The sequence below is a fragment of the Orussus abietinus genome, unplaced genomic scaffold (assembly GCF_000612105.2).
Source record: "Orussus abietinus isolate OABI.00-Male unplaced genomic scaffold, Oabi_2.0 scaffold1, whole genome shotgun sequence".
In the NCBI taxonomy this organism is placed as follows: Eukaryota; Metazoa; Arthropoda; class Insecta; order Hymenoptera; family Orussidae; genus Orussus; species Orussus abietinus.
In genome coordinates, this window is record NW_019396017.1 from 328,528 (window position 1) to 351,690 (window position 23,163).

At 48.0% G+C, this 23,163-nt stretch overlaps 1 protein-coding gene across 1 annotated transcript in view; it reads left to right on the forward strand.

Moving 5' to 3' along the window:
* LOC105698087 (ubiquitin-conjugating enzyme E2 R2) overlaps window positions 1-23,163 on the forward strand; it is a 26,354-nt gene continuing 3,191 nt past the window's right edge. Inside the window, exons 1-3 of the mRNA XM_012422019.2 lie at window positions 1-522; window positions 11,206-11,292; window positions 22,995-23,092. Coding sequence (XP_012277442.1) covers window positions 349-522; window positions 11,206-11,292; window positions 22,995-23,092 — 359 coding nt within the window. The 5' untranslated portion in view covers window positions 1-348. The remainder of the gene's footprint in view (window positions 523-11,205; window positions 11,293-22,994; window positions 23,093-23,163) is intronic.

Sequence of the window (23,163 nt, forward strand, 5' to 3'; positions counted from 1 at the left end):
TTAAAGCTAAGGTGCACGCATCGGGAATGGATTACTGTTGGATATAGAGACGGTTCGCAGTTAACGGGTTTGACCGTGTTCCTTTGTTTATTTGGTAGAAAAAGTCGACCCGTCGGCAACGGTGATCACGTCGCCGGTAGTGAGACGCGACGGAGCACCACGGCGGCGCGCGGAAAGTTTTGGTGAAGGCCTCGAGCGTTGAGGCTTCTGAGGGAGATCGAGAGGTTCTTCAACGAGGATCCGCGAAGGCGTCCAGTAGACCCAGCGACCGCGCTTTCCGAGTAGGCCCGTTCGGGACCTTTCTCATCGCCGAAACCCAGTGCGCCCGTGCTCTGGGCTGTGGAAATAATGGCACAACCCACTAGCAGCGCTCTGCGAGCCCTCGCGCTCGAGTACAAGAGCCTCCAAGAGGAGCCCGTCGAAGGATTCCGCGTCAAGCTCGTTAACGAGGACAACATGTTTGAGTGGGAAGTTGCTATCTTCGGCCCTCCTGACACACTCTACCAGGGAGGATACTTCAAGGTTCATTAATTCTACATTATTTACTGCATGCATGCCAGATATAATGAGCCGTATGCCTGTGGGCTGAAAAAGATGCAAGTAACGTCGAGCCATTCTTTGTTTAAACAGCCATTTATTACCATGCCCATTTAGTCAGGTGTTTACCTCGATGTTGAGGTTACTTATAGAATCACGACGAGAACATTCGTTATCGGTCAGTGGCCCACATTTCGGGTGGACGGAATCGTGGTGCGCTAACCTATGGAAATTTAGAATGTAAATATAAAACGATGCTTTACAATCGATTGTACACTACGAAGCCTTACGCGTAATGTACGATTGCATAAACTTGTTTGGACTTGAGAAAGAGAACGTGCTACCACGTTTGGCTGGAAAAGTTCAGGCAGTATTTTAATTCTTGCTACACGTGGATTAGTACCGATAGCAATTCAGTGGGACGTTTCTCAATTATTTTATATAATTAGCCTCTAACGTCGAGCGGTCGTTTGCAATCTTATAACTCGTATCTTAATGCCAACACCTGCTAGGGTTCAAAAGTATCGTTCAGAAGTACGTTGACTCGAAGAGGAATTAACACTTTTCAAAGGTTTCGATACTTTGAGTCACGGTTCGTCAATGACCAGTACGGTATAGTGCGATGCATCCGACAAGATTTATTATTTTATTTGAAGAGGTCCAGGGGCAGTAATTGAAAACGGTAGAAACCTATATTGGGTGATTGCGCTCAATTGAGTATAACTTCTATTACCTAGAAGTTATCAGTTGCTGTGGGATTTTACAAAATTGAAACGCAATATGGTCGCCCAATGTTGACACGCGTAACCGAGTCCGTGTCCTTGAATCATTTTCACAAACAAAGAGCACGCTTGGGCGGGAAACGATGATATTACCTTGACCGCGAGACCAACAACGCGTCATTGATTTTTCTTGGTTGAAACCAATTTCATACGCGGACACGAAACGAGGATTCTCGCCAGCTATCTATCCGCAACGCGATTCTACTTATGAGTATCAACGAAATCCATTTCTGACTTTATTCCGACGCCAAGGCTCTCGATAGTCAGAGGTTGTCGGCCAATCGTAAACGTATCGATGAGTTATCGGAACCAGATGGTACTGCAGGTGCAGCGTTATCAGTGCTGGATTACAGTAAATGGCGGTGATAATACAGCAAATCCCTGGTCGTGCTTGCATAACCACGTTACGCCGAAGTTAACGAAATCAAAGCGAGCCTGATCCTCCCTTGCTAAAGCCGATCGCACATTTTGCAAGCTCGTTACTTACGGGGGTGCAATTTATCGATACAGTTTCGAATTTCATGTTTTTTCCTGGCGGATGAAAAAAAGGTAATGTGCACCCTTAGCAACAGAGAGCATCGTTGACCAAGTACTGCAGTAATAATTGCATTAACTGCAAAAATGTTTGTAATCGTATCCCAGATGTAGATGCAACTACAACTGAGGTTTATATACAGGGAAAAAATATTAGTCCTCCCATTACTCCTAAAAATTTAGTCGTTACTCCTCGATCAAATGGCCGATATACAGTTTGTTGTCGCTAGTAAAGATTCTTGGCAACCGTGAATATAATTTTCATTGCCTCCAAGAATTATTAGTATTTTCTTTTGCATCTTCATGCGGCACACTTTTTTGCAGAAAAGAAAAGAAGAAAAAAAAAAAGAAAAAGTCGTGCCAGCCGATATTCAAGTATTTACACTTGCTGTAGTAGAATTCGTTCTCGTGGCCGAATGATTTTTCCGCGCGAGGAGCTGGACTGTCGCGGCGACGTTACGACGATTGAACCGCAGCGGAGCCGCTTTACGGTTTGGCCGTGAAGAACGAGCGTGAAAGTCGAGCGAGTACATAAGAACGCTTAAAAACTTTATAACGCGGCCGGCGTATATACCGTTACAGAGGGGGGAAGCTTTTACAGGTGGCGCGTAACGAATCGCCTCCTCGTTTCCAGCTTGTCACGCAAGATTTGTCGTATTTTACCCGGAGATCCGAGCCCATGGTTCTACCTGCAGCTCTACCTGTGCTCGAACCTAGGCCGACTTAACAATAGGATCCCGTAAACGTTCCTGGGGGCCACACCGGGAGAAAACTCAAAAGTCCTTTCAGAGGGAATCGGCCATTTCGGAGTGCTGGGTGAGGGAAAGAGGGCATTCTAAGGCTTAGTTTAAATCGACCACTTGGTACGCATACAATGTGGTTTTATCAAACTCTCGGTGTAAACGACCGTGTCTCGGCTTGGGAGTATACCCTGAAAAGGTGTGTATCGTCTACTCTTGGTATACCGGTGTTTACACTGAGAGTTTGGTAAAACCACGCCTTTAGTACGCGTGCCGAGTGATCGGCGCTAATTAAGACTAATCTGAAAGCGGGCGATTAGGGGAGAAATCCTGGGAAGGATAGGTTTCCTTCCGAGGGGGACGACGGGTCTATGGCGACCTCGAGATCGCCGATCGAAACACCGCGATGAGGTTAAACTCCGATAGCCGGTCGAGGGGTTAGTTAGGAGGGATTTTGCGGGATTGCCAATCGATTTTCGATCTATGCGAGCCGTCGCGGGGCTTAACGACCGACGCCGGATAATTTACGCCTCTCCGAATATCGGCTTAACGCGGGGCAAAGGATCGTGTCCATGGGCGAGCGACTTGCGACATTTCTTGTCGTTGCGTTTACACCAGCGACGAATTTCCAGGGAATTTATTGCCTCGGGTCTCCCTAACGGGTTCCTTTGAGGATACGACTTGCCGGAGTAATTTGCTTTAGCGCCTAAATCTCTGGTTACGAGCTTGCGGTAATTTTTCTACTCGTACATGAGAAATTCTACATTGAAAATGTCGCCCAACGAGACGTTACCTCTGTAATTATAATAAATAGAGAAGAAAACAAGGGACTTGTAATAAAACGCGAGAAATATGCGTTTACGTGGAAAACGGTTTGCGAGATGTATCTTAGGCGCTCGGGAAGCACTTTTAACACATTCGCGACCTGCACATTTTTTTTCGTTTCAAATACCGAGTATCGGCGAAAACAATGAATTTAAAATGACGTGAATTCACGTCTGCGGCAATCGGGAATAGAACTAGAAAAGACGTGAATTCACGTCAGCGGTCGCGCATGTGTTAAGAGAATCAGGAGGGAAGAGCCCGGGATTAAGAGATTTCTCACCGTCAAACTCGCCAAACTATAGGCGTCTTCTTGTACTTTAATTATTCTATAGTAGGCGAGTTCGTTTCCAAAACCGTGTATATCGTGGGCTATAAAGGTCTGGGAGCGGCAAGTTTTACACTTGCCCGTGGACACGAGCTTTAACGGGAGGAACGAATCGAGCCGTCTGCTCGTGGTTCGAGGGGTTCGAGGACTCGAAGAGGACCTTGAAGGGATCGGAGGAAGAGACGAGCCGAAAAATGCAGGCTCGGGAAGCCCTCCCGGCCTTTTAAATCCCGGCCCGGTCTTCGCGTTATTCTCGCCGGAGAGGAGGGACGAGCTCGCGGCGAGCCACTCGTGGGCACGGATTTTGCTCGGCTCTCGGTGTTGGCCGCTTTCTAAACCACTCTCCGCTTCGTTGTGACACCGGGTGAACGCCTCTCTGCGTAACGCGGTTTGTCCCTCGGGGCTTGACGCCGTCGTGGAGCGCGACATTATCGGCGATCCCGCGACAGACCGCAGCGGTCTGGCCGCGCCGGTTGATCCCCCAATTGGGTTCGATTATTTTCTTCGATCAACTCCACGTCTCGATACGAGTTATACTTATTATTTAATACATAGAATGTACCCCTTGAAAAATTATGGAGATAACCCAGGTTCCCTGAAATCGTATGTTATCTTCCTGCGGGATATAATCACACATTAGATTGATTTAATAATGAGAATGATTTAATGTCCTTTCGTTAGATGTCTTTTTTTTCCGTCTTCATCTTTTGGATTGGTTCTTGTGGAGTCAATATTAATTTATGATCGTATGTTATCGTCCTGCGGGATATAATCACACGCTAGATTGATTTAATAATAAGAATGAATTAATGTCCTTTCGTTAGATGTCTTTTTTTTCCGTCTTCATCTTTTGGATTGGTTCTTGTGGAGTCAATATTAATTTATGATCGTATGTTATCTTCTTGCGGGATATAATCACACATTAGATTGATTTAATAATAAGAATTATTTAACTTACTTTCGTTAGTTGTCTTTCTTTTCCGCTTTTATATTTTGGATTTCGGATTTTTCGGGTCGATTATTGTGGAATCAGTATTAATTTATGACCCAAGTGGTCACCCATCCGAGGACCGAATGCGCTCAATGTTGCTTAACTTCGGTGACCCGAACGAATCGATAGATCAACGCCTTCGATGTGGTGTGATCGCCTTTAAAGGAGAGGAGGGAATCTATGCCTCGCCGGGGGGTCTCGCCAGGGTGGTCCCAATCCCTTTTCGATTGGGGCGAAAAAGTTCCTTTTCACGTGGTGTCCACTCGGATCGCCTTGGCGCAATTTAGGTCGCGACGGCCCGGCTGGAAACTTCGCATCGGATCATAAGCGGCACATTTCCTGTCGATGGCTAGACTAGGAAAGCGGGTCACGGAAATTTATGGGCCAACCTCCGCGCGTCGAGCTTCGGGGAAAGAATGGTCGCGGGGCCGCGTTTAAGGGCGCGGGTCGAGCTCTACTTACGAAGCTCGATCTGGAGCATGAATTTCCGGCCGGGAATTCCTCCCCCGGGAGAACTCGGGGTCAGAGAAATCGAAGGGGATCTTTCGTACAGGAAAGTCAGACAATGATGGTAATAACCCCTTGTCCTGTTACGGTGGATTACGAAAGAAATTCGAAAAGCTACATGTTCAAGGGAAATCGAGTGACTCTCGGGTGAAACCCTGTTTACATTACTACAGTTTATAAAAGAGTATACTAGAATCCTCTCCTCCAAGGTATTCGATTTTCTCCACTCTGCTAATTTTTATAGAGTAACGATCTACATAAAATTGTCTGGTAGAAGACAGCTTAGTTTAAAGATACCCTACAATAATCCACTTTACATCGGGAGACTGAAAGAAAAAAAAAAAACTCACTGGACCATAGAAATATCTGGTTAATTCAAATAATTCCACTCAAACTCAAATAAGTTGGCATAGTTCCGAGGAAACGTTGCGTCCAATATTATTCGAGCTTATTGGAGTGAAATAATTGTTACTTAAATTAATAGGATGTTTTTTTGGTTTAATGACGTTTTTTTCTCAGAGTCGAACGAGGCTCGCGATGCAGTGAGAGTAAATGGTACTGTTTTGCGTGAGCTCTCCATTCTACTCTGCTCTCACTATCTCAGGGTGTACATTGTAGCGTTAACTCCTGATAATTAAAATTACGCGTAGCGTAAGGCGTGGGTCGTCCGAATTTCGATAAAATTATCGTTCGGAGATGGACGAATCCACGATCACCGACTCGATTTAGCGCTTAACCGACTGGACGGAATATCGCGTCGAGTCATGAGCAGCGTTACACCGAGTGGCGGTGTCTGGACGGGAAAGGAGGTCGCGAAAATTTATAGGCCAACTCCCACACGTGTCCCACGTGGGACGTGCCTCGGGAATTGTCTTTATTAATCGCGGGAGTTGGCAGACGGGGAAACCGAGGAGGAGTCGAATGCTCAGGAATAGCCTGCCTTATCGAGGCGAGAGATAAGTGGCACGAGGGCCGACCTACCTCAACCCTTTCGGGAGGAGGGCCGCTCGCGTCCCCGACCTGCCTCACTAGGTCGCGAGTCCCGATTTCCCCGAGCGATTTCAAAAGCAACTGCCATATTTCTTTTTTTTTCCCTCCTTTTCTACGAGGATCCACATCGACCCTCCGCGACCTCCTCAGGAGATGTCATAAACTGATAAAAATCTATGTCCCCCCGGTAAATCGACCTTTACGTCCACGTGGTTCCGGACCCCCGGCCTCGTCACGCAACGAGCGTGTCGACGTACGGTAAGCCATAAGTCGATAACGTTTACGTGTCAGCTGCCGCGTGTCCTGCATTAATGACAATAAGAGGATGAGAGGCCGATTCGCTCGGGACACTCGTCACGCTCCGGAGAGCGCCCCAGGGCGGGAAGTATAATATTGAAAAATCTCATTCAGTCGGAGGAAAGATCGACCTAAGAGGAGCTTCCGTCGGGAGGGAGGGAGGAGAGTCGCGCGCACCTGAGTGCCGCAAGCTCGCGCACCTGCGGACAGGTGTTCTTTATCGGCGAAATCCCGACGAGAGGAGGATGGTCGGACACTCGACGAGGACCAGGAAACGCGGGAACTTTTGTTCGCGGAGATACATCGCGGGAGACGCGTCCTACCGGGTACGTTCCTCGAGGAAAGTGTTCCGTAACGAGGCGACGCGTCCCGTCGCGACGGCGTTATGTGATCGTTTCTGTCCATGGGAAACTGGGCCGTTGTCGCATTGATTTCTCGGAAACGAGTCCATGCCCTCCCGATGAGATGCCCCTGGTATCGGAGCCGGAAAGATGCGGCATCCCCCTCGGCGGATGCCTCTAAAGTCGTCTTTGATATGAATCCATGATCTACCCTGAGGGGTAGGGGAACGTTAAGAAAAATCCAGGCACCCGGGTATATCGAGGCACGTTTTATTTTTATCCGAAAGCAGTCCAGAGAGGGCCGCTTTGTGTGTGAAAATTCCGGACAAGAGGCGGGCAGAACCGAGGGGCCATTGGAGAGCTCCGTCGGGTTCGTCCACGAGAGGGGTTTCTCCTTTTATTCGTGGAAACTGGGGCTAGGGAATGAACTCTCCTCGACGCGAATCGAAAGCTTGGTTGCGGCAAATCGGGGGAAAAAAGAAATTCCTCCCGCGCGCCGATCAGCTGATCGGGCGATCAGCTGTTCGCCGAGCGCGCGGCTCTTTAAGGAGCCTCCTGGGCGAATTTCGAAATTCCGAGACCGGCAGAACACGTTGGCGACAACGTGGATGGACACGCGATACTTTCGAATTATTCGCCCAAGCCAGCGTCGATATCGCGTCGATCACGTTTCATGCGGCCGTTCAGCCGTGGACAAACACGGTGCGGCTAGGATAATGATTTCTCGTCGAAGCCCCGCTTAAAGAGGAGTTATCGCCCGTCGCGGGCCTCTCATGGGTTCGGAAAGGCCTCGCTGAGATTTTCTCTATTTTCCTATCTACCTCTTTTATTTTCCCTTCCCCCCCGGTTACGAGAGAGGCGTTCGATATTATTTTTAGGCGAGCCGTCGTCTCGCGGTGCCGGATCTTCTTCCGGCGAGCGCGAGAACGGTTCGACGGGGCCTTTCGCGACCGGAATAAGAAAACTCGAGCGCGGTGGAAATAGAGCCGTCGAATCTCTCCTTCTCGGCCGAGAGTGGCTGCTGGCCGACTGGCGACCAACTGGAGCTCGCCGGGCCCAATTAAGCGCGAGTGCGCCTTAAGTGCGACGAGGACAATGTTCGAGCACGCCGACCGCGCGCGCCCGGCACGGAGGAAAGTGGGTTAATTCTAGCCCGGGAGAGGGAGGTCCCAAAGGATGGCTCGGATATTTGGGCCATGACCAGGTCACGATCGATGTAGCCCTCGCGACCGAAAAACCTTCGGGGGAGCTCGAGGGACCGAGCCGGGAAGAGAGACGGCGACTCGGAGTCTCCCTTTCGCGGTCCAGCGGGATGCTGTGCGAGCGGACGAGGGGACGAGGGGGGAGAATCGTGTCTCCTTTCTCGGCGACGGTCCGGCGAGAAGGAGAGGAGTCGTGGGGGAGATTTCGTGCGAAAATGCCGAACCGGTACCCGTGGTCGTCGGTGAAAATGGATAAAATGAAATGCAGCAATGAAGGGGGAAAAAAAAAGAAATGGGAAATATCGAACCCCTCGCTGGAAATGAGGACTTGGGGAGAGAGAGACGGTAATGGAAAAAAGGAATTTCGCGGGAGAGCGTGGGACAAAGGATTCGGGTCACTTTTGCGATATCATTATTCGTTGCGACAGCGAACTTCCTCCACGACTATATTCATTCCTGGTTCGGGAATAACCTCGATGGTCCGTCTTCGAGGTGGAGGCGTAATATGCGGGGGTTTTAATTTTTCTTCGATTTAAGGCGCGCTCGCTTTATGGGGAGGCGAACCTTGGCGGGATGCTCGGGAAGGCTGTGGACTCGTTTAGTTCTGCGAGGAGTTGTGCCGAACTTCTTGCGAGCCCCCGAGCGAGACTTGGAAGCTCTCTGGGAACGGCACGATCAAACGTTTATCTCGGGAACCGGGAGCGAAGCGGTTTTCCTAGGGAAACCCTCCCCCGGGCTTTGCGATCCTATGGAACGTCGAGGCTGGAATACCTTCGCGTTTATTTACGCGAAAACGCGGGCGATTCGCGTGGGACGCAAATCCCCTCGAATCTCTGCGTTCCCCGCCGGAGCTCCCATGTAAAGCGCACCTAGCTTCGGAGTACACCGTGTAAACGGAGTATTCTCGGCCTCAGGGACGAGGGAGATCGTATTACGTTGCATGGGGAAAAAAACCACCGAAAATCGATCCAAGGAATTTCGAGTAATCCGATAAGCGATGTACTCGAGCGACGAGTCGAGCGGGTAAGCCGAAATTTCGATTCCACTTAGATCCTCTAATGACGATGCAAAGTCGAAAATTCTATTCTACTTGGAACCTTCAATCGTAGTCCTGGAATAGATTTTGAAATGGTATAAAGAATCACTTTCGAGTGGTTGAGGTCCTGCTTTAGACCTTAGAAGTGGCGGATATTTTCGTTTCTTTTATTTACGGGCCTAAAGTAGGAAACTTAATTCGCATTAACACATTCGCATTGGGCTATTTTTCGACGCTTATCTTTTAACCCTTTTAGTGCCGGAGGCCGATATATCGGCCCTCGCTGCACTGGCGAAAAGTGCCAGAGCCGATATATCGGCCCGCACCTTGTAGCGCTTTACTATTCGCTTTGCGAGAGATCTCTATCTCGAAATAAATTTATAATACGTTATAAATAGTCTAACGAGAGAATTTCATTACGAGAGAATTAAAATAACAATACAACAACACCTATAACAACCTATAACCTATAACAATTACTTGTTTCGGATGAGATAATCCGTCCGGCGCCTACCATGTGCCTTGGAGTTATTTTTTGTTTCTTGTGCAATATTACTTATTTCGTTAAAAAATATATTGGAAATTTAAAGTATATACTTTGCAAAAAACGGTCTATATAAATTTATGATAAAAAGATGACTTTTCCTATGTGCAATTACGTTTTGAAACAAAGAACTCAATTTTTCTTTTTTTTTTTATCACTTATACCTTTGTTATTTATGTAATTTTCAATGAATATAGAAAAATTAGCGTCACTGTTTTATTCTCTATTTTGTCCTTAACCCTGCTTTTTGAATTATGTAAATATTGCTTTTCATTTGGTTTTTATGAGCCTTTTTCCAAGTCCTAGTAAAATCGTAGAATTCGGCCGGTTATCTTCGCATAAGCACCTCTTTTTCGCCCGGCACTAAAAGGGTTAAGGACGAGAATTTTCATTTTCCGATGCGAATGCGTTAAGTAAGACATGATGAAGAAAAGTCAATTTGGTGTTACTTAGGTTACGTGGGTTCAGAGTGGGGCTAAAATTTCGACCGCTCAGGTGTGTTTCCTCCAGTCGCGCTTTGCTGGTCACCTGGCCGGCATGAAAACGCACGATTCGAAGGGTAACCTTCGACTCTTTGCTCGATTTCACTCGCGATCGCCCGCCACGAGCTCGCCTTCCAGCTGCACGTGGAACACGATCGACGCTCGATTCCCACGGGAGAAACTTGAGGCCGATCGCGATCGAGTCCGCACCAAGAGGATCCATGGTACTTGGTGCTTTAGACCAAGAAAGCATGGAATCCACGTTTTCCAGAAGTGACGAGCAAAATCGTTCTTGGCCTTCCAGTCTCGGTCTTGGTCCAGCAAAAACTGCAATTCTTAGATTAAAACGCGATCCTTGGATCCGAATCCTCAGATCGTTATAAACGCTAACAATGTTGAAGGTGATGTGAAAGTGGCGTCGAAGAGGTTTAGTTTATAAAACTTTTCTCCCAACTCGGTTTACCGAATAGTTTGAAACTTTACAACGTGAATAGGAAAACTATAAGGAAGGTCCTGAAACTCATGAAATTTCAATTCTTTTCTAATTTGTTTATAGGTATTTTAAAAATAGTTTATAAGAAATGAAATTTTGCGAGTTTCAGGACCTACCTTAGGGTCTCCATATTCACGTTTTAAAGTATGAAACGATTTGAGACACCCACTTCGTAGAAAAGTTTTATGAACGATTGAGCTTTCGGACGCCACTTTCACATCCCCTTAAGGGGATGTGAAGTTGACTCTTAGAAAATGAAAAAAATTAAAAAAAAATTGATATTTAATAGTTGTCAGGACCTTATAGCCTACATATTAGCGTCGTAAATTTGGAAACGATTTGGTACGTGAGAAAAATTTCCGAGAAAAATTTCATAAACGAGACCTCTTCGACGCTACTTTCAGATTACCTTAAAGACTAGAGCATGGCGAAACTCGTATTACTACATTTTTACGCGCCGCAGAGTAAAGGGAGAAATCGGCGGTACTGAGGACGATCGATGATCGATTCGGCGGGGGGTTTCGATTACTTCGGGGTCACTCGAGCAAATTCTAACTCTCGATCCTTTTTATGTTCCAGGCACACATGAAGTTCCCACCGGATTATCCGTACAGCCCGCCGAGCATTCGCTTCATGACAAAAGTCTGGCACCCGAACGTGTACGAGGTGAGCGAACAGCGAGAATTATCGATTTCCCTGTCCCTCCGGCGCTTTCTCTTTTCCGTCCCCTCGTCGGCCGTGGGCTCTCTTCCGCCATTGAAATTTTTACCTTCCAGCGCGGCGCATGCAACCCCGTACCCACGCGCTCCGATGCCCCGTCCGGGTTTAAAGGGACGGACCCGCCTCTGCCGGAGGGCTCCTAGAGTTGGCCTTTCGCCGCCGAGGTTTACCGACCCTGCCTCTCCCTCGTTAATGCCGTCCCGACCTTTCCTCGCGGACGTCTCGAAGATCGTTTACGAGGATCTTCAGGGTCGGTACCTCGTGCCGCGCTGAGTCCCCACGGGCCAAGTGGGTCCTCGGGGGGAGCCAACAGGAGGACCCGCGATTTTTCCCTCCAAGTCGGACGAGGATTTAATTAACAGTCATAAATGACGGGCCAGATTAATGTCCTTTGTCTGGACTCGATGGCGCGGAGCTGCGGAGTCGTGTCCGGCCGTACCGGTGCGGAGGGCACGGGTCGTGCCAGCGAACGGGACGCGAGACGAGTGCCGGCAATTAGGTGGGCAGGACAGTGCGCATTTCCCCTGCATAAGGACAATGCAGCGTGCCTGGACACGGCCCGAATGCAATCCTCCGCTGGTACGCGTGCACGGAATGCGCGCGTAGGGGGGCGATGATTTAAATCAGCTTCCGAAAGAATCGCCGCCCTCGCTGTACCTGACCGAGTCGAGACCTTAACCCTACATTGCGCTTAATGTAACTGAACCCCTCTTTTCGTTCTATTACACTTCCCGAGTCTCGAGGTCGACCTCGTCCATCCAACTTAATACTCCAGTGTCTCCCGCTTCCAGTCTACAAAGCGGTAGAAATGGAAGTACCCGTCACTAGTGGTCTAAAGTAATTCAATTATACAGAAGTTGTCCTGTATATCATCTCGAAACTCATTTAAGACCTACCGTTACAGGCATTAAGGTGAAGTGAAACCCCTTTCAAATCAGTCGAGTCGAATACAACACTTTTTTTAAGGGTATTAGACCAAACTGTCCGAAACTTTGACACATCACTCCTGATCATCTATGAATTGTTCTGACACATTCAAAATTTGAATTTTGGAAAAAATTTTTCGATGAATATACAATTATTGAAGGCTCTGATATGAGAGACGAAAGGGTCAGGACAATTTTACGACAATTTAGAACACTCTGGAAATCGATAAACTCGCATTTGAATGGGATAAAGGCAAGAAAAAAGTGTTGTATGCGCTTCTATGCTAAAACGATGGTAATACGAGGTCTCGGAGTGAAAATTTAATTGACCTGGAAAGCACAGATGGCGCAGGGGGTCCCTCTGTAATCAATTAGGGCCCCAGAAAGCATGAATTTAGAGGATTTCTGGAGTTTTACTTCGATCTTTTTATCATTTTTGCACGATAGCGACGGGTGGAGTATGCCATTGGTACAACACCCAATATAATTCGACACAGCTGTCAATATAAAAACGAACGTCGGCAACGTAGGCATTTAGAAAAATCTTTATCGACTTCGATCAAGTTATTCGACGTGTTTCACTTCACCTTAAGTAAGATCAAAGTTTCGAGCTGGACAAAGAACGCGACAGTGGCCGAAAGTTGGAGAAATCAAGGGCACAGTGGCGGATATTAATGCCTTCCCATCGTGCGCTGGTAACGGTTCGCCGGGGTACACGGGTTTGTTGGCGATACCTGGGGATGGTCGTCTCGTTGATGACACGACTTCGAGTTCCCTCGGCGGTGATAAGCGGATTCGATCGTCTTTAACGGTGGAATCTGCAGGTTCACGTCGAACCTTCAATACGTTCCCGGCCTAACCCTGACGTCGTCGGTCCCCGTTCCTTAACCTCTCCGTCTCGGTTCGAGGGATCGGCCGACTCTCTCGAGAGCCGCGGACGCCGAAGAGCCGAGGAGTCAACGACCCCCGAGGTTTCGGCACGTAGCCTTCCTTCCTCCGGGTGTGGAAAGAGGAGGGACGCGCGTGACGGTCGCGCGTGTGCGTCGCGAGGGACGCACCAACGCATCCGGGACGCGTCGGCAAGATTCCCCCGAGTCGACGCCAGGAAGGATGCGCCCGATTACGTCGACCCTCCGAATATTCGCGTCATAGCCGGGAAAAGAGGGAGGGATTCGAGTGTCACCGGGGCCTCGTCTTTTCCGAGCGTACACGACGCGTCGATCACCCATCTCGAGTGATCGACCACACATAACCTGTAAAGTAGATTAAAAGGGCTGAAATAATTCCCGGAACCCTTGCGTTGGTGAAACGAAATCTAAACAGGTTAATGACTTCATTAAATATACGTGGGATTAATAATGGCCTCGAAATCCCTCCCCATCTCGAATGTTCTAGACTGAGGAAAAATTGTTTATAGGAGGGTTTGGGATGGCCGGTGGACGGCTCGCGGGACTTGCGGCAGATTTTAGGTCTTGGAGCCAGGAATTAACGCCGGGATGGGGGGAATTAATCGTAGAGGATGTAATTTGGTAAATTGTTAACGGACCCGACGCGCAGCCCGGTGTCGGCGACCACGTGGGGTGGGCCGCCATTTTTAAAGGGTCGCGACTCCGCACGTGGCGCCGCGATATCTTTGCGTTCACTTTTCGGCCGTTCTTTATAACTCGCGACGACCATTCGTTATCGTCGGGGTCGGCTCCAGGAAACGAGCGGACGTCACTCCTAGGCCACGCGGAAGAACAATAATAAATTCTTTATCGCGCCCGGGGATCTCAGCGCGAAGGTTTTTTTTTTCTTTTCACATCGCGGATCGCTTTTATCCCGAGCAGACGTCGAACGTTTACGCAATCGGATCGCGTCTCGCGACTTGCGGCCTCCTCCTTTTTGTTATTTTTCTTTCTTTCCCTCTCTCTCTCTCCCTGTCGCTCCTTTGATTCTTTACACACGTCTTCGAGCGACTCCGCGTTGCAAAACAACGCTCCTCGTTGCACTTCTTGCCGCGGCCGGTTCGCGGAAGGAAGGGTTCGCTGAATAGTGATTTCCGCCCGGTCGGCGCTGCCCTGAAGAGTCATCTCTTTCTCTCGCTTTCTCTCTCTCTGTCTGTATCTCTACCTCGGCTCTCTGCGAGTGACGCGACCGCCATTTTGCCGACGGTGGAGATGTGACGAGTCGAACTTCTCAACTCGAGATGTCTTTATTGTAACTCGAGTTTTCGACACGAAGGGCTCCGAGTTATGAGCATGGCAGCGAAAACGAGTTGTCCCCTCGTACCGAGATACCGATCTGGCTTTATTATTCGCGTCAATGACGAGTCGTCGAGTGAATCCTCGACTCGAGTAAAAAACTCGAGCTGGCAATATTTTCGAATCCGAGTGACTCGAGTTGAACAATTACTCGACTCGTCAGCGTAAGAGCTGATTAATGCACGGTTTACTGGATCAGCGTCTAATTTCTGGTTTCGCGTAGGCTGCTCTTTAAGGTGATATGAATGTCTGATATATACGTACCAAAAAGTCCAAATGTGTATAAAATTTTTCTCCAAACTGCGTGCACCGAATTATCTGAAACTTTAACGTGTAATTATGGAGGCCCTAAGGAAGAACGCAATGCTCGTGAAATTTCATTTTTCGAAAGAAAAAAATGTCTTTTTTGGTTCTTGTCCGACGTAAAAACAAATTTTTATTCGAAAAATGAGATTTCACGACCATCGCGTTCTTCCTTAGAGCCTCCGTAATCACGTGTTAAAGTTTCAGATAACTCGGTGCACCCAGTTTGGAAAAAAGCTTGATAAATATGTTGACTTTTTGGTACGCATGCATCACACTTTCATATCGTCTTAAATCGCGGAAAATACGTCGTCGTTCGATCGACATCGATGCAATCAGCGATGTCGATCGGTGGAGACGGGGGCACTCCTTGGGGACATTTAGCGGATTACTCCTCTCGTAGACGTCGGCTTACATAAATGTCCGGACCCTGCTTCGGGGTTAGCCGACGGTAACGGGTTATCCGGATATCCTGTCGGCCGGATCGTGTTCCGCGTCGCGATTACAATGCGCATCGCGCTCGATGGGAAGAGCATTACTCGCGTTTTATCTTCCAAATTTCTCCAGAAACAAAATTCGGGTAGGAAAATACGCGATCTTGCTCCGCACTTCCGGCTGGCTCCCTGAAAACCAACGGTGGTCCATTTAAACGAATTATCTCGGTCCCCTCTCTCGGACTCTTTGTTCCAGAGCCTGTCCAGGTCGTGCGAATTCTGTCCGCTCTGTACAGGGTGTCCTGAAATCCGTAGTAACCCCAGAAACTGGCGGAAGTTGACGGAATTTGACGTCTAAACTTCCTCTTTGACTTCTCCCTCGGGAGATTATTTACCAAGTTATTAACGATTAAAGTTGCTCACCTCTAGGTTACAGATTGCTTTTTCTTTCCGTGGTTACAGGTATCTTTTCAGGGACTGGCGCTTATTTCAAACATTGTTCTTTTTTTTTTTTACGCGTTTAACCCTTTGCGGTCGCATTTTCCCAAGATCATGAGAATTTTGGTGGCTGAGAGTAGACATACGACCGCAAAGGGTTAATACTACCTTTCCTCGGAATGTATATCGGGTAGGGAACGGTTACCCGAGAGCGACTCTTTCTCGGAGATCCTCACCGTGTTGGTAACCTCAGGGACGTCTCTCTTTTTTATTTAAAAAAGAATAACATTCTCTTTATCGCCGTCTCGTCGCGAGTGTTTTGTCGACTCAAAGGTGTGCTTGCGGGATAGCTCGCCGTGTCCAACTCGGCCCATTGCCATCGCCGAAGCATTTCGAAGCATTCGGACGATACAGAACGCGATCTGACGCAGCACGATGATCCTGCCGGAAGTCTCTCTCGGCATCCGTTTACGCGAACCTCGGGATCTCCCCTCTCGGGTCGTGAACAACGTGGGAACGAGCCTGTGATTCCGCTACTCGGTCCCGTACTTTTCGACGAGTTCGTCGAATCGAGTCGCCAAGGGTGCAACGCTCCCTGAGAGCATAAGCCCGATTTCACCCGTCCCTAATCGAATCCGAATCTTTATCGAACATCCGATTGCTACGGAAGCTTTCACACGTCTCTTACTTTTACCCCGGTTATACACATGCCGAGCAAGACCGTTCGGCATCGGATATCCGATTCCTACGTAAACTTTCACGTTTTCATTTTTACCTGATCTCATTGTTCCGATATATGCGCCAATGATCAAATCTAAATTTTCATCGAACATCCGATTGCTACGGAAGCTTTCACACGTCTCTTACTTTTAGCCCGGTTATACACACGCCAAGCAAGACCGTTCGGCATCGGATATCCGATTCCTACGTAAACTTTCACTCTTTCGTTTTTACCGGATCTCATTGTTCCGATATATGCGCCAATGATTAAATCTAAATTTTCATCGAACATCCGATTGCTACGGAAGCTTTCACACGTCTCTTACTTTTAGCCCAGTTATACACACGTCGAGCAAGACCGTTCTGCATCGGATATCCGATTCTTACGTAAACTTTCACGCTTTCATTTTTCCCTGATCTCATTGTTCCGATATATGCGCCAATGATCGAATCTGAATCTTCATCGAACATCCCATTGCTACGGAAGCTTTCACACGTCTTTTACTTTTAGCCCGGTTCTACACACGCCGAGCAAGACCGTTCTGCATCGGATATCCGATTCCTACGTAAACTTTCACGCTTTCATTTTTACCTGATCTCATTGTTCCGATATATGCGCCAATGATCGAATCTGAATTTTCATCGAACATCCGATGGCTACGGAAGCTTTCACACGTTTCTTACTTTTAGCCCGGTTATACACACGCCAAGCAAGACCGTTCTGCATCGGATATCCGATTCCTACGTAAACTTTCACGCTTTCATTTTTACCTGATCTCATTGTTCCGATATATGTGCCAAATCCAGTCCATCCTAATGATTTCTTTAATGATCCCGGTCGACCGATCGGATCGGATCAGTTCCTACATCTCGGTGCTGACACAAGTTTAATGATATTGTGCGCACGAAATCTTACTTAAATAACATAAGTCGTCAATTAATCTCGTTTAGGGGCCAGAAAGTGGGGAAAATAACTTTTGCCAAATTTTCACGGCGAGTACTCCTATGTGCGAGGTCGAAATAAAAAATAAATGTAAAACGGTCCGTTTTGAAAGACGGAAAGGAGCGACTTAAGGTGATATGAAAGTGTCATATATACATACCAAAAAGTCAAAATATTTATAAAAACTTTCTTCAGACTGGGTGCACCGAATTATCTGAAACTTTAACACATGATTATGGGGGCTCTAAGGAAGAATGCGCTGCTCGTGAAATTTCATTTTTCGAAAGGAAGTTTGCATTTATCTCGAACAAGAACCAAAAAGAGATATTTTTTTTGTTTCGAAAAATGAAATTTCACGGGCAGCGCGTTCTTTCTTAGAGCCTCGATAATCACGTGTTAAAGTTTCAGATAATCGGTGCCCCCACTTTGGAGAAAGGTTTTATAAATATTTTGACTTTTTGGTACGTATATATCACACTCTCATATCACCTTAAGGACCTCGAAGACGTCGGTTTTCGATTCCGTTGAAAGGAGGAAATAAAATGATGGAGATCCAGAGTCTAGGAGGGCAACGACGTTTGGCCAATGTTCGCAAGCTATCTTCCCGTTATTGCGTTAATTTCACAGTCCGACACGCACAAGGCGAGCCGAACGAGCGGAGCACCGATGGCCCTCCCGAGTATCGATTCGCGGACCGCAAAGCTCGTCGCATCGGAGAGACCGACGAGTATAGACCGATTCCGTAATGAAATTGCGGAGGCCGACGAGTGGCCCGTTAACTCGACGGCATCGGGCGGTTCTCGTTGTTTCGATCGGCTCCGGGGAAAAGGATCAGGTCGGCGCACCTCTACCTCGTCCTTCCGGGTCTGTCGCAATGCGGATGGACCGGACGCGAAGGCGCACCAAATCAGAACTAAAAAGGACGCGCGTTCGAGACATCGACGTCGACATTCTAGGGCTCGACGGAATGAAACTAGATATTCCCGTCCTGGGAACTCGGACGACCTCGCCGATGATTCCACGCGTTCGGATAAAACCGTTCTTCCCTCGGGAGATCGTGGTATATCGGTGCAACTTTTAACCCTTTAATTACGAAACGCTACCCCATAGTGGTTTCCATAGGAGCGACGTTTTTTTAAGAAACGCCCTCTTCATGCATTCAAAGCGACAAATGAATATCGTATTCATATAAAATATGAACATCTCCGCGTCGTACTCAAGCGGAGTTGAAGGGTTACAAATCGACTCGTGGCCGAGTTTTTATAGTAATTACTCCCACGTGGCGTCGCTGCATCGGGAGGATCGAGAGTTTATTCTCTACTTTTTATGGGGTAACCGGAGGTGTCGCATCTTTCTATGAAACTAGATCTTCCCGTCCTGGGAACTCGGACGACCTCGCCGATGATTCCATGCGTTCGCATCAAACCGTTCTCCCCTCGGGAGATCGTGGTATATCGGTGCAACTTTTAACCCTTTAATTACGAAACGCTACCCCATAGTGGCTTCCACAGGAGCGACGTTTTTTTAAGAAACGCCCCCTTCATGCATTCAAACCGACAAATGAATATCGTATTCATATAAAATATGAACATCTCCGCGTCCTACTCAAGCGGAGTTGAAGGGTTAAAAGTCAACTCGTGGCCGAGTTTTTATTGTAATTACTCCCACGTGGCGTCGCTGCACCAGGAGCGGATCGAGAGTTTATTCTCTACTTTTTATAGGATAGCCGGAGGTGTCGCGCCTTTCATTATAAGACACGGACTGTTTTCGATCTATTTTTCTACGCCGACCTCCGCTGGACGAGACTCCTCTCGTGGGGATGGTGGGGTCGTTTGTATAACGCTTCATCAAGATTCCGGTACTGGTCTTACGAGTCGGGCCTACCTCGCGGAAGAGCCTTCCGTGACCGTTCCTCCGGGGATCCTTGAGGGAGCCCGAGAACCCTGGCATACGGTTGCCCATCACGTGCCGGATAATAACCGCAAATGGCTCGAGACCTCTGGGGCCGCGTTCATTTTTAATACCCTGCAGGCCCAATTCTTCTCCCGCGACGACGCCGGTACCCTCGTGTATCTATACGACACCCCGGGGGCGCATCCTTGGACTTTTTGCAGGCCTCAAGGAGTCGCTTACCGGGGAATCGGGAACCCGGGTTTGGCACTCTGCCACCTACGACGATGCATTTCCCCGTTCCCTCCGCTTTGTCGACAAAGTGCATGCCCGTGCTCCTCGTGCACTTGGTCGGAGGAGCGACGCCTATCGCGGCCGGCCGGGGGAAAAAGCGCGCCCCGTTCGTTACTCGCGGGTCGAACTGGTCTCGGGCGTTAATCGATGCGGAAAGTCCATTTTTGCGAGCGACACGGCCCGTTGTTTGCCCCGAGTTGAAAAACCTCGTCCCTGGACCGGCGCTTCCGGCCGCTCGTCAAGGACTTTGCGCGGAAGCCCGTGAAACGGCCATTCGTGCGAGCGTTGAGTTCTCCCCGCGTCTCCACCGCGTCATGACTTGATCGACGGATCGATGATTGTTTCCAATAAATAAAAAAAAAAAAACGCATGTCGATAGGAACACTATCCCGCGATAAGGTTGGTCGTCGCGGATCGGGGGATCGCACCGAGGAGTTATTTCCTCAGGAAATCATGAATTTCAATGCTCGAAATGACGCGAAAATCAGCCGGAAGTCGCAAGTGAAATCCCTGGAAATCGTTGGAAATCACCAAAGAATCGCCACAGTTTTAAGGCCGACTGTCACTTCTTACCGAGTCGCATTGCTGTTTGTCATATGAGATCAAAGGCAATCGGCTCTCAACGAAGGAAATCGTTTTCACCGATTTCCGAGTGAATAGCCCCTCGGATCGCACCCTCGCGTATTTCTTGACCTTAAGGCGAAATTTTAATCCTACTTAGAACCTCTAATTGTAGGCCTTAAATAGCTCCCGCGATCACATTAAGAAGAGTACCAGGCTGTCCAGAAAGTCATTGGGATTTTTGCTATCTATGATTTGTTGTCTCGATTTCAGATGTAATTGTATTTTCTTTATGCTCGAGTCGTGTGCCATTCCAAGGCGCAAACTCCGTTCCACGTTTTGGCAAGGGCAATGTTTTAATTATTGATCTCTGTTTTACGAGGATAGTAGGGCTTAAGGGGTGAAATAGGATGAAAGTAGGTCTTACTTGGGCTCGAAGTAGGCCTGAAATTCGGACTCGGAGGGGTCTCGGAGGGAACGGCGTCGCGACGCTGATTGCAGCCGGGGGAGGCCTCGTTAGGTCGGCCAGCACGTCGGCGCACCCTGGAGGTAACGAGCCCCCTTAAGCCTAATTATTTCCCCGGCCCTACCGAAGGGGAGAATCACCTTCCGATGTTGAGCCAGTCGATCGGCCAATTACGCGGCAATCTCGCGTTGGAAATTTAGAGACGCGCCGACAACCCCTTTCGCGTCGGCCCTTCCCTCACTCCTCCCTTCTGTACGTCGCAGGAGAGATGGAAGAAACGCGGATAAAAGAGATATAAAAAGTTCAAAGCCCACGGGGTGGTAGAGTCTCCACTTGATTGGCCCGACGCGTAATGCGCCAACGAGTCTCCCGGTGGAGGTGCACTTGGCGCGGGACTCTGCAGAGCCTCTTAGATTCGCGAGACACGTCCTCGTTCTCGGATTTCGATTTCCTTGGGACCCTTTGTAAAGGGCAGGCAGGACATTTAATGCCTTCGCGACTTTACAGGAAGAATGCGCCGCAATTCCCAGTGGGCGTTTGACATTTACTCGAGGAGACCCGACGCTCTGGGATTTCTATTTATTTTCCCTAACGATACGGGGTGATAGTACAGTACACTCCCGTGTAATTAATACGTTACGCGTTGTAGGAAATTGTGCTGTACGGGACTTTTTTTTCCTCGTATAACGCGCATATGTTCTATTGTTTGGCGCGTTGTACAGAGAATCGCGCCATATGAAAACAATGGTCGGAATATCTGGCGCGTTATAGGAATTCGCGTTATACATGAGTCTACTGTACATGTAAGATCGCAGGTTGTGAAAGGGAAACGGGTTCTTTTTTTCTTTTCTTTTCTTTAAAAAAAAATTTTTTTTTTTAGTTAATCATTACATTCATCCGGCACAAATTGCGTAGGCGTTTTGAGAAGGATTAATCAATAATGTGCAATTATTCTCGTTAACTTGAAAGTGAAACTTCCAATGCGCGTGGCGGCCACGCACCGAGTTTTTCTTTTTTTTGCGTCAAGTTGCCTTGCTCTATTTGTCGCCCCGTTTGCTTATGATCTTTCTGCCCGTAGTCCGAATAACGGTCCATAGGGTGCTAGGAGGCCGAACGACGACCACGGCGTCCAGGTATCTCGACTTTCAGCGGTTTCCTAGACGGCCTGCGTGCAAACACATCTCGGTGTGGGACGAAACACGAGGCTCGTAACGAGCTCTCTCGTGTCGCAATAAGGGGCACCTTAATACCGGGTGTCTTTGGAATCGACGAGCCAAACTCAAGCCGACATACTCTTCTTTCTTATGAATTACGCCAAATCCGGCGGTAAACGCGAGACAAAGGGAAGGACCCTCGCCGTCGACGTTGGGAAATCGCTGGCGACGATATCGCGGATATTTTGGCATACTACTCGAGCTCGGGAAGAGGTCTCAAAGTCTCGTGTTTACCCTGATAAGAATGCCCATGTAAATTGACATACCCAATCATTGGTTATTTCGATGCCACAACAAATTCCAATAAGATGACATTGTCTCTGTAATATCACATTCACCATTTAAGGTGAAGTGAAACACGTCGAGGAACTTGATCAACGACGATAAAGAAGATTTTTCTAAATGCCTACGTTGCCGACGTTCGTTTTTATATTGACAGCTGGGTCGAATTATATTGGGTGTTGTACCAAATGGCATACTCCACCTGTCGCTTTCGTACAATAATTATAAAGAAATCGAAGTAAAACTCCAGAAATCCTCTGAATTCATGCTTTCCGGGACCCTAATTGACTGCAGAGGGACCCCTGCGCCATCTGTGATTTCCAGGTCAAGTAAATTTCCACCCCGAGACCTCGAATTCCCATCGTTTTAGCATAGAAGCCCATACAACACTTTTTTTGCCTTTGTCCCGTTTAAATGCGAGTTTATCGATTTCCAGAGTGTTCTAAATTGTCGTAAAATTGTCCTGACCCTTTGAATTCTCATATCAGAGCCTTCGATAATTGTATATTGATCGAAATATGAGAGCTCGACGCCATGTTGGTTCTGGTCTGGGCCGAGTTAAAAATTTTTTTCCAAAAATCCAAATTTTGAATGTGTCAGGACAATTCTTAGATGATCAGGAGTGATGTGTCAAAGTTTCGGACAGTTTGGTCTAATACCCTTAAAAAAAAGTGTTGTATTCGAATCGACTGATTTGAAGGGGGTTTCACTTCACCTTAAGTTGAGTTAAAGAAAATGAAAACGTAACATTACATTTAATTTAAGTAAAGCTGCCCTAACACGATAGATATACAACGTCACGTGCATTTATACGTCTCCTAATTCGTAACTTTTCTATTCAACGTATTATTACGTGAACCTTCATTTATGAGGTACACAAAGATGTATGTAAATTTCCATCGGTTTTTATCAGTGTACGTTTCTCTTCTCGCAGAACGGAGATCTCTGCATATCGATCCTGCATCCACCGGTAGATGATCCACAGAGCGGAGAGTTGCCCTGCGAGAGGTGGAATCCAACGCAAAACGTCAGGTGAGAGAGACCAGGTCGTCCAAGAGAAAGAGGAAGGAGGTTTCGCTGCGCAAAATCTGGAGAGAGATCCT